The sequence below is a fragment of the Candoia aspera genome, chromosome 7, assembly GCF_035149785.1.
Source record: "Candoia aspera isolate rCanAsp1 chromosome 7, rCanAsp1.hap2, whole genome shotgun sequence".
Classification (NCBI taxonomy): domain Eukaryota; kingdom Metazoa; phylum Chordata; class Lepidosauria; order Squamata; family Boidae; genus Candoia; species Candoia aspera.
The window spans coordinates 75,750,296-75,762,741 of record NC_086159.1 but is presented as its reverse complement, the minus strand read 5'-3'; the positions used below and the strand labels follow the sequence as shown (position 1 = coordinate 75,762,741).

Here is a 12,446-nt window from a genome sequence, read left to right as displayed (position 1 = left end):
CTACATTGGGCTTTGAAGTAGTTGGTCATTTGGGTCCTGGGTTATTTTGATAGTCACTGTAGCAGTTTTTCCTTTCCAAGTTTAGGAGTCCAACCTTTTTTAATGTTGAATTTCTAGAATAAGAATCCTAACTAGCACTGTCAATCTGGCACTCCACTACTCATTGTGTGTTTACATCAGAAGGCTCTACATAAAAGGTATTCCTTTATATGAGTTCTCAGAGCAGAGACAGAGCTATTATTTCATGCCCTCATGCTGGAGGTTTCATGACTGGGGTGGGGACGCTGTTTCAGTATATATTCCTGTGGTTCTTCCAAATGAAGAATAGGCAGGCCTCGATTAGCGTGGTTAAGTGAATCCCACGAAATGGCTGCATTATTCAAATCTGCACTATTCAAAGTGATATTTCTATGGAAAATTGGTAATTGGTTCCAGCTCGACGGAAATAAGGCAATGAAAATGTTTAAACAAATCTTTATAGGTTTATTAACAAAATAGAACAGTGAAAGATTAAAAGAATGTATGTACAACTTAAAATTTATTTTTAACAAAGTCACAGCATTAAACTTGTACTGTTTTCCTCTGATGGAATCTTCCGTTTCTCCAATTTGCACCACACAAAGATTAGCAGTGTCTAAAACCACAACTGTACACACACTAGCTTTGCATTAACTGAATTTTGGGTTGCATTAAACGCACCCTGGTGTCCATTTACAATTTGCACGAAATCAAGTATCACATTAATCAAACACGCACTCATGGCGACCTACCTGTACTCAAATGTATATCATTATTAAATGTGACAAATTAAGTTTGAAGCTCGCTGCTTTTTAAGGGTAATCTCAACAAGATTTAATTTTGCTGTGAAACAAATCACAAAGCACTTGGGGAGTTGCAGAAATAAAATATGAATGTTTGCCTTTTGTTACTTTTATTAGTTCTAGAGACATACAATCAAGATCCATTTATTCATTTGTGTGATTTATCAATCTGGAGGAACCCTAGGTGGTTTACATATAGTTTATGTATGTTGGCCCTGAAGGCATTGCTTGAAGAAAGCTGAGCCTCTAAAAGTCAATTACGGCTGATAAAGTTGTGCTCTGCTAATTCCAGAAAGCATTGCGTAGCTGGTGCCTCTTGGCACTCATTATACTTAAGTTTAAGTTATACCAATTGTAAACCAATTGGGTTACAACAGCAGAAAGTGGCTATGCTCAAGTTTTTAATATTTTAATATCTCAGCTGCCTGAAGTTAAGGCCATAGGAGAGGGATTGTTGGCCCTTGTTGCTACTAAAAATAAGCCACATTAGAAAGAAATTCAGCCCCTTTGATTAAAACTGAGTGGATGCAGGATCATCTGCAGGAGTCAGAGCAGTCAAGATGATGGTGACCATCACACAAAGCCCCTCCCTCTTACAATGCATGTAAAAAGGGGTAGGACTTCGATCAGACGGTCATGGCTGCCATCTTGACTTTCTTGACCCCTCCCTGCAGATGCCTGAGTGGATGGACTGGCATCCAGGCAGGAAAAGGAGAGAGACTGGAACTGCAGTGGCAAAAGATTGTCCTGGCTGTTTCTTGATTGGAAGAAACAACTTGCCAAGGGTCACCCCATGTTTGGGATCAGGGTCAAGAGCTCCAATTATACAGCTGGAATGGCATCAACTTTATGTGTCAATTGTTCTTTCAGCTGCCTTACCTCACAATCAGAGGAGTTCAACAACCACATCTGGTGACTGTGGGTCTTTGCCCCCCAGCTGTCCGCATCACATCTTAGCTTGGCAAACTGGGTGAGTATTTGGGCCTGGGGGAAGGGGCAACGAGGAGAGGGCAAAGGCTGGGCAAGGATGCCACTTGTAAGCCTAACTTTTGTAGATCCTGTATAGGGTACTCAGACATTTACACTGATTTTTTATGCTGATGGTACTGGCTGTGCACCAGTACCATCTCAATCAATAGCTAGTCTCCATTTAATTGTATAGAAGAAAGGGAAAAAAGGAATCAACAAAAATAATGATCTAGTTTGCATTTCTGTGGGCTGGACTGATTTCCACAATGGTCGCTATATGAAAAGCCACAGTGTGGCTGTGTCAGGAATTGGCTTAGACTCACTGATGTTTTTACATTGCTTGAAGGAAATGGTAAAATTTTACATGCTCCCCCACAGATGATTCTAGGGCCATAAATATCACCGTCCCATAAGGGTCAGTGCTTGATCCCCACATTTTATCTATTATACCATTTTACTGCCCAGTAAAGGGTTTTTCTGAATGCTGTACAAGCAGTTGAAACTATAAAGAAAGTAAAACTTCATATAAGGCCCATCTAGAGAACAGCACAATAGGCAAGTTAAAAATCAGGAGCTGATAATGGCCATTTATAACAGCAGCAAACACAGCATAAAATCACAGCAATGAAAAGCGAAGATGGTTACTAAAATATCCCAAAAGTAGAAATGTCTTCACATGGCACCAGAAGAACAGTGATGTTCGTCTGGGAAGCGCATGGCACTTGGCACCACCAAAGGACCTTTTTCTGTAGCTACTATCATGTTGCATAAGGCAGAAGACACTTGATGTGACTGTTTTAGGGTATTATGGGGAAACGCAGGGGGAAACTCCATTATTTAAAGGAAATAAAAACTAGCCCATTTTCTCTTATCTTTGACACTTCTTGAGAACCATGTCAAGAAGCAATCTGTAGAGTGACAAGACCAGTAAATCTGGATAAGGAAGGGTCTAGATTCAAATTCCTGCTCAAGGAGGCATCTCACAGGATCAGGGGCATCTGCAGAGTGGTTAAAAAAGTTGAGAAGGCTGTTGCGATGGTGCAATTAAAGCCCCACCCTTTTTAATGTGTGTTCCATGCAACACACATTAAAAAGGGACAGGGCTCCGATCACATGATTACCACAGTCATCTTGACTTTTTTGACACATGCAGGCACATACCTACAGACACTCCCACCCAGGTTCCTTTTGGCCTTTCTCAGCCTAACATATGCCAATGAACTGGGGCATCTTAGAGCAGGAGAAAATGGGTGGCAAGAACTTTAATTGTTAACTGGGCAGTGCCCATTTTAGGGAATGAAGCCATTGGACTACTTTTATAGTTGTAAGCCGCCTTTGAACATTGGAACGAAGAGAGGTGGGGTATAAGTTCAGTGATGAATAAAATAAGTAATTTAAAAATAAAGCAGTCGCTCAAAAGTTGGCACAGCTCAAAAGCTTGCACAGCTCGGCCTTAAAGAGTAAGAGGCAAATAGGAGTAGAGGTACAGTTGGGGCACTAGCTGAAACAGCAAGCTATGTAGCTCCATCCGTCCTTTGCCTCACAGGTGAGTCAGGTGCAAAACAGGAAGACTCCGGTGTCCAAGGCTGCGCAAAGTTTCACGAGAAGGGATGTGCGTGTGAACGCTTCCAACAGTTGCTCTGGGCTAAAAGTACATGGCTAGAAATAATACATCAAATAATAATACATGACTTTGCACCCTTGAAAAAGACAGGAGTGTCTATCCTTTTGAAGAAGAGGCTTTTTTTGTTACTCTAGGGCAGTGTTTCTCAACCTGGGCAACTTTTAAGAGGGTTGGACTTCAACTCCCAGAATTCCCCAGCCAGCCATGCTGGCTGGGGAATTCTGGGAGTTGAAGTCCACCCCTCTTAAAGTGACCCAGCTTGAGAAACACTGCTGTAGGAACTGCGCTGTCTCAGCTGGCAAAAAAAAAAAAAGACGGTTTCCTTTTTTTGCTTCCATACCCTTCACCAATTCTTCCCATGCAAGTCTCGGTGTTCCCTATTCTCCTTAGCAAATTTCCCTATGTCACTAACTTCTTCTCGTCTTCTGAGATGACCCCCCAACCCGTTTCCGACAGGGTGAATAAGCTCTTTGCAAAGTTGTGTGTCCCTGCTTTCCTTTAACAGAGCTGATCTCCTCTTTCTTCTCCCCTTTCTCTTTTCTGCTTTGGTTCTGCTTTGCTCAGAGATGCCAGAGACAACTCACCCACTATGGATGAGTCTCGTTCTCCAGCTCAACCCAGTACTGATGACTAGAGGTATAGTGAGGGGGATTTTTTTTTTCCTACTCTAAAACCAGACGTCACCTCTGCTGCATTGCCTTGCCTTGTTCCTTTGGTCTTGTGCTTTGCACACCTTTGCTCGGGCGGGAGAGGACAACAGAGCTGTAGAGGGACTTAGGTCCGAGATGGCAACGTGAGAAAGTGGCAGCTCAAAGAACTGAGCAGAGGTGTGGTCACCAGGGGGGAGGGTGCTGTTTTTCTTGTAAAAATATACCAGCTTTATTGAGTTCTACAATGAGGTCAATGTCCATGGAGGAAGAGAGTCTGAAAAACAGAAATCTGGGTTTGCAAATTGTGTAGGGGAGTTATTTAAGGGAACCAGCAAAGCAACTTTATCAGGTTCTTTAGCTACCTCCATCTGCCTCTAAAGCAGTGTTTCTCAACCTTGGCAACTTGAAGATGTGTGGACTTCAACTCCCAGAATTTCCCAGCCAGCATGGCTGGCTGGGGAATTCTGGGAGTTGAAGTCCACACATCTCCAAGCTGCCAAGGTCGAGAAACACTGCTTTAAAGATATTGGACCCAAAGATCAATAGGCATTGATTCCCTTCCACTGTCAAGAGTCCAGTTTCGATGCATGGCAGATTCCCTTCAGGCCTTAAAAAACATGTATCAAAGACTCCTATGTACATTCAGCCTGCTGCATCACTCTTAAAGGAGTGACTCCCTGACGTTTCCTTTCACTGTGCTTATTTTTTAATTTACTATTAAATGTATACCCTGCTTTTCCATTCATGTTAGTGCTGTTGGAAAGAGATTCCTTTGTCTGATTTCTTAGGAATGTGTTTTGAGACAGGCAAGCTGAAAAGCTACAGCTGACTGCTGTGATTATTTGTATCAGTTTTTATAAAATTATTCCACACCTTTAGCAAGAAAATGAAACAGTCACTTCAGAAGTTATGCGGCAGCCAGGTTAACTATAAATTGAGGGGGGAAATGGGATTCTGAGCAATAATTGAACTTCAGTCAGGCTGGCAAGCTCTCTAGTCTGTAACCCTATTGGGGAAGGTGAATTTGTAGGGACAGATAGTTTCAGATCAAGGATTCTACCCAAGCTTAAATGTGCTTTATGCAAGTATATGTACCATTGGTAAGATTATCAAGTTGCAAAGACATGCAAAATGTTTCAGATTTAACACAGCTGTTCATAAGATTTAAACTATGCTGTGATCTTACCCAAAAATGTACTGAGCTGGAAATAGGCTCATTTCAAGCTTAGAACTTTTCAGTAAGTAGAGGGGGCTATATTGTGATTATAAGAGTGATACACAATCATGCCACATTGTTACTGGCATAGTCTATAGTTGCATTTAATTTCTTTCTGATCTTATCCCATGCAGAGGATGACAAAGTTATAAGAGAGAACTATGTAATTAAGCAGATACATATCTAGTTAACTGGTCTATTAAAGGCTGGCTGCAGCATATTGCTAGTCATTACAGGACTACTAGATTTAGGACTAAAATAATTTTCTCTGAAAAGAGTAAAGTTTTTCAAAGATTGGCCCATTAATGGCATGGAGAAATCTTGTAGTTTTTTCTGGCCTGTTGTAGAATAGCTTTATAGTCCAGAATCAGCAATATTGAGTTGTCATAAGTAAGAGTGTGAGGGTTGAGTAAATCTTGGCTCCTGCACAGAGAAATCCCTGATTTCTTCTCTTAGCCTGAGTAAACAGCATGTAGTGTCCAGGACTGGGGTCCCACTGGTGCCCCAACCGAGGTCACCTAAGATTGGCAGATGAAATGTCTTAGCAGGTAAGATGTCATGTCTAGCACAGGAACAAGGGAAATGAAAGCCCTCTAGATTTGCTCTTAGCTTGGCAGGAGGATCTTTGCCACCCAATGCCATAAATGAGCTGGTAGCATAATTGTTGATGGAAGTGAACCAAACCAATCAGGAAACACCACCATATGCATGTTTCAGCCTTGCAATGCATGAACTTGGCCTTGCATGCACCTCTCCGCCCTTGTCCTTTCTTTGGCATGTCATTCAGCTCTTGGCTCCTACCACCATCTCTCCCCATGCTGAACATGTCTGCATTTATGTAAAACCAACCAGGGATGGAGGAAAAAGAGGGGTTATGCATGCAACGTTTTTCTGAAGTGGTTTCCTGGAGGTACCAGATGGATGGCTTGAAGGGAGGACAACTGCAAGTGAAACTACCAGTGTTTCCATACAATCTGTCTTGGCTTTTGCCAGACTCCCTGTGTCTCTTTGTTGGCTTTTTAATTAAAAACATAAAACCTTTCTAAAAAAAACTAGGAAGTAAACCTGCTACCAGGCAAGGCAAAAATCTTCATTTCTAAAAATAGCTCTGGGCTCCATGTAAACCCCAAAGGCATTTCTTAGGTAAGAAAAAATAGCCGCTAACTGCAGTCTGGAGCGTTGATTTGAAATGTCCACAAGTACTCAGGGTGGGGTTGGTGGAGGTAAGCTTGGGATGAGAAGAACATCATGAGATCTAGAAGTGAGGATGGAGACACGGGGACCTGCCTTTTTCTTTCCACGTGGGTTGTGTGCCTACTTGAGCAAGTTTATGCTACAGTGTAATCTGTAGCTACTCTAGATGACAGGCAATGAATCATCTGAATTGTTGGTGAATTGATAGGTTAACCCAATGTTTCTCAACTTTGGGAACTTTAAGATGTGCGGACTTCGACTCCCAGAATTCTCCAGCCAGCATGGCTGGCTGGAGAATTCTGGGAGTCGAAGTCCGCACATCTTAAAGTTCCCAAAGTTGAGAAACACTGGGTTAAACTGTGCAGGAGAAAACCATCCTCAGCAGCCTCCCAAATAAGGAGTTTCCCTTAAAAAGCCACAAGTTAAGGGTATATATTTGAAACAAGCTGAGAGCCGCTCAGTGTCACTTGCTGAGATGGGCAGCTATAGAAATCGAATAAACAAACAAACAAAACAAAATTCACCACCTCAACGGTTTGGGGTAAATGCACTGATGTGAACTTCATCCCATCTCCCTGCAGGAGCTACAGTGATAGCTGCTACCTGGATTCTCCCCTCTATCCAGAACTATCCGATGTCCAGTGGTACGGACAGGACAAAGCCAAGCCTGGGACTCTAGTGTGAACTCCTCAACCTCAGCTGTTCAGATGCATCAATGCCATCCGGAAAAATCACCTCACTGCCTCTCATTTGCCTTACCCAGCTGCTCTGGCGCCCGACACCAGCTTCAAAAGAAAAGCACTTTCTGCATAAGGCAATTGAAGATGATGTTAGGGAAAGAACAACTGTGTCAGTAGCGAAAAACAGTCCTTCCGTCCCAGGTCTGCACACTCGTTCATCCTCACTGCACTCCACCAAGAGCAGAGGGCAAGTCCCTTGTGTCCATGGACATTAAGGACAGAAAGTCAATTCGGTCCCTTCCTGGATAAAGTATTCCTGTTTTTCAGTGGGTGAGATTATTCAAAGCAGTAGTTAAAGATGGTGCCACAGCTACGACGAATGCCCGTTTCATTCAAAGGCAGGAGAGCTTACAAAGCTGTTCAGAGATGGGCCAGAATATTGGGAAAGCAATTTGTTCTGTGCTGCCAAAGACTGCAGTAACTACTCATCCTGAAGCATTTCTCTACAAGGATTGTGCTTTTCAGAAACAGCAATAGCGTTTATGACCCCCAATCTTCCTCTTGATGTCTACAATCCTGAATGATTTCAGATTAGGTAATATAACCAAGGATCAGTTGGGGGAAGCCAGTGGAGGAAGAAGTTTATGGTAGGAAGGGAAAATTAGTCCTCCTTCCAACATTCCTGGGGAGAAACTGCAAGGAAGAGCATGCAATCCTGCTTGAAGAACTGTGATCAGTCATGATGTAAAGATGCCAAAAAAGTTTAACTAAAAAAAAAAAACCTATATGAGGATGTCAAATTAAGGGAAAGCAGCCCAGGATACATTGAACATGATCTCAAAATATGTTATTACTAATGTGGGAAAGGGTTTGTGGACTCACCAGGGAAGTGTCCAAGGCTTGAAAAAGGGGAGGTTGCACAGTGTTGCCGAACTAATTTACCAGCGGATTATGGCCCTTTCCTCCATTACTAAAATGAACCATCCACATGATATTTCCCCTCCCCCCCATTTAAAGCACGTTTGACTGCCAAGATCAAAAGAGGGAACAAGTTTACGCATACACTCGAGCAATGATTTTTATGAATCTAGAAAGCCATCCAACTTGCAAAAGGCCTCAATATTTTTATAATAAACTAAGACACAATCTCTGTGCTCTGGGGTGACCCCCCCCCCCAAACCCATGGGCTTTCCAACAAGTCACGATCCCTCCCTGTTCCTACGTTGTCTCTCGTCTTGAGTGCAGCGAGAGCCAAAATGCACCTTTGGGGGACCTTCATTGCCCACCCCTGATCGAGTCAGATCTTGGAGCAGGTACGCCAAGGCTCCACTGTGGTGCTACTTTGTTTTTACACCACTGGACAACGAAGTGTGTCTGCCTGTCCTTCACTTTTGTGTTAGTGTGTCAGCTTGGAAATAGCAAAAATTCGAGAGAGATTCCAAAGAGCAAAAAACCACCACCTGCTTCCATTAAGAAATGCCTGTTTCTGAGAGATGATCAGGTGTGGCTAATATCCTGCAGGAGGATAAAAAGAATCTACGTGTCACTCAGCGGCGCTTGAAATTGGCTCGCTCTGGAAGAAAATGGGTAGCAGAAGGAAGACTCGGCAAAGCAAGGTTGAAATGCAGAGGGGAAACATGAGCAAAAATGAAGGCAAATTGCTGAATAATGTTTGGCCCAGCATATTATTTATTCCACCAGGGAACATTATGTGAAACATCCCTACCCAAATACAGTGGCAATATTAGGCCATGAACAAACAAGGGCATCCATGGGGGAGGGGTCAGAAAAGTCAAGATGGCAGCTGCCCACCCACTCCAACAGCCATCCCTGGGAACAACTATGGAAGTAGGCTGTCTAATCTGGAGTCAGAGGAGGTTCAGCATCTTCATTTTATGCTGATTTGCAACCAGCGGGATTTGAAAATATTCTCCCTTAATAAATAATTTACAGTCACTTATCAAAACAAGAAAAGAACTTTTTGGTGATGTTTAATTGCCTTGTTTTATTAAGACATGTTTTTAAGGTTAAAATAACCATTTCCTCTCACATACTCATGTCTTTATGGTTTATAGCAGGGCTTCCCAACCTTGACAGCTTTTAAGATGTGTGACTTCAGCAAGCTGGCTGGGGAATTCTGGGAGTTGAAATCCACACCTATTGAAGTTGCTGAGGTTGAGAAACGCTGGTTTATAGCATCCTTTACTGTCCTCAAGGCAGGGGACAAATTAAACCAGGGTATTGGGCAGCAAGAATTAGACAATTCTCAGCTGCCTCACCAATTTGTAATTAGCAGAGCTTTTTTCGGGGGGTTGTTATTTACTACTTTAAAGCATACAACATAGCAATTTCATTATTAAAAATAATACTGACACTTCAGTTCAATCAGCACCTAGAAAGCTTGATTTTTTTTTTTTATTATTTGTATGCCAAATGATAGCCAGAATACTGGCAGATGACCAGGGTCAAATGGGAAAGGAATAAACCAGAGTTTCAGGGAGCTTTAGGTTGACTACAGAATTGTCAGTTTCTTGAAAGGGAACCAAGCAAACAGTCTCACCCCAGTTAACAAGTTAATGGTATTAAACTTGCTTCATTGCTTCAACAAGATTTGGTCACAGCCAAGAACTCATCCTTGGATTGCAAGATGCTCCTTCCCTGGGCATTTTGGACCCATCTAGTCTAGCATGAGATCTGGTGTGTTGTTGAGCAGAAAAACAACTCTACCCCACACCCCAGCCTGGCTGCAAAGTTAATTTTTTTTTTAAAAAAATAACCACATCCTTCAGCTAGTTTGCATATGGTCCTGGGGCATTTTTGTTGTGGGGAGAAAGCGGGGTGATTTTCAATCTATTTTTATTTCTTTCAACCAGGGCACTTGTGAGCCAGTCTGGTAGTAAAGACAGAGATTAAGTAAAACAGGTTTTACTGTTTAACTCAATTCAGTGATACAGAAATGTACATAGAATGTTAATCAGGAGATTAACATGTTCTGAGTATAACATGAAGGGGTATCCGCAGCTACTGTATACAGGCACTTGATTACCCCAATAATATGCCCCTTGAATTCTGCTTTTATATAGATTAAAAAGGCCCTAGGTCTGAAAATGCTTTTGGTCTGTATGTACAAACCGCCCCTTCTTTCTCCCGCTTTGTACATGCATTCACACCATATCAAATGGTGGGCAGGGTTTATTTTTTAAATGATATTATATGCAGTTGAGTGTTGAAGATGTTGGGGGGGGGGAAAGGATGTTGGTTTTGTTTTTCAACCCAATATTAGTTTTGGATATAGCAGACCCATTCAGGTGCTGTCATGACGACCAGCTATACTGCTTAGTTAATTAGTTATAAAGAAGGTGCACATATGCACGCATATGGCGTATGATCGACCCTAGTTCCAATTTTTTTCAAAAAAAAAAAAAAAAAGCTCTTCTGAAATTGACTGTAAAGCATGTAAAATGATTTTGACTCCTGTGCAGCAGTGGTCAAGAAGAAGAAAAGATACGCTGTAGAAAGAGTTGCAGAATTTTTTTTTTTAAATCAGCTTTTAATTTATTCTTTTTGTATTAAGAATTTGTATAGTTATCTTTACATTTTGCAAAAACAGTGTTGTCAACACTTCCTTATTAAAGCATTTTCAAGATGAAAGTCTTGACGCCCGTGCACGTTTTTTTAGTATCGATTCTTCAGCCTACGTTACTCTCTACTTAGCTGGCCTTGACTGAAATGGAAAAAATAAGCCGGATTGGACCCCCTTAGTCCTAGACTGGGAAGTCAGAACAAGAACCCAGAGAGCAGCAGTGACAAACCACTTCCATCTTGCTGCCAAGAAATTATATGGACATATCCATGAGATCTCCAAGAGTCAAGCTGGGGGCGGGGGGAGAGAATTTATTTTATACACTGTTATTAATACTGGGTCCCATCTTGCATAAGTAGCCTTGAGTCTTTAGGTTAAGGTTTTCAATTTAGTTTTCACATTTCCACTTTATGTATGCAGGTTGAAATCCAACTGACAGTATTTAAATTTATTTATTTTCTATCCTGCCTTTATTATTTTTATAGATAATTCAAGGCAGGTGAACATACCTAATACTCCTTCCTCCTCCTATTTTCCCCACAACAACCCTGTGAGGCGAGTTGGGCTGAGAGAGAGGGACTGGCCCAAGGTCACCCAGCCAGCTTTCATGCCTAAGGCGGGACTAGAACTCTCAGTCTCCTGGTTTCTAGCCTGGTGCCTTAACCACTAGACCAAACTGGCTTTTTTTAAATCTAGGACAATGTTTTTCAAACTTGGGAGCTTTAAGATGTGTGGACTTCAACTCCCAGAATTCCCCAGCTAGCTATGCTGGCTGGGGAATTCTGGGAGTTGAAGTCCACACATCTTAAAGCTCCCAAGTTTGAAAAACACTGATCTAGGAGGAGAATGTGGCCTAAACTAGGGATGTGCAATCTTTCAACAGCCGGGAGTTTTACTTAACATGCTAGGCCACTGTGGGTGGGGCCACGATGCAAGCTAGAAAGGCTGTAACACATTTATTCATGGGAGCATGATTTGAGGTGGTGAGCACAGATTTAGTCAAGGCTAGTGGCCAGGAGCCTCCCACAAGCCAAGAAGGAAAAAGGCTTTCACACTGGAACTCAAGGGGCTGAGCTGCAGCTAACACCCAATTTATGACAACTGGAGATACAGGTGAGATTCTGCAGTTTATGTTCACGGCAAGGTGCCATTCCATAAAGCGCCATGGGATAAAGTTATTTCACCCTGAATGCCACACAAAAACCAAAGTCAAAGACCCTATTTGTGAGTTGGGTACTCCAACAAAGAGCTATTGTCAACATACCGCCTTTCTGACAGTGCCCTCCACATTTCCTATTTTCCAATTAAAATATTTTTAGCAAAAGGCGAAAGATTTATACGATCCAAAGAGTAAATTAAGGGTGAAGCCATCTGCTTAGGTTATCCCCCAGAGCCACTTGTGTCACAACTAAGTGGTCTTCCTGGTTGTGGGAGAGTGAAAGATCAACCAATGGTGGTCTACAGAAGGTTCGCCCTTGTCCTTATATGTCTCTCTTTCAGAGCAAAATTATAGCCTTGTAAATCACACAGGCATTTCTGAATTATTTAGAGATCATTCAACCAAAGCCAAGTTGAAAAAGCGAAACCGCTGAAATAAGGCAAGGATTTGGGTTGTAACCTGAGAGCAACTTCCAATTATATTAAACCTTCTCAAAGATGATGTATTCAAAACTACTTAAGACTCGCCACACTGTCTTAATAGCATCTCG

The 12,446-nt window shown here is 42.1% G+C and overlaps 1 protein-coding gene across 3 annotated transcripts in view; it reads left to right on the top strand.

Annotated features, from left to right (window-relative positions):
- The window catches only part of FRMD4A (FERM domain containing 4A), a 291,903-nt gene extending 281,095 nt beyond the window's left edge, over positions 1 to 10,808 (top strand). For all 3 annotated transcript variants that reach the window (XM_063308199.1, XM_063308198.1, XM_063308200.1), the window contains exons 22-23: positions 1,692 to 1,791; positions 7,056 to 10,808. In XM_063308199.1, coding sequence (XP_063164269.1) covers positions 1,692 to 1,791; positions 7,056 to 7,158 — 203 coding nt within the window. In that variant the 3' untranslated portion in view covers positions 7,159 to 10,808. The remainder of the gene's footprint in view (positions 1 to 1,691; positions 1,792 to 7,055) is intronic.
- The last annotated feature ends 1,638 nt before the right edge of the window (positions 10,809 to 12,446 follow it).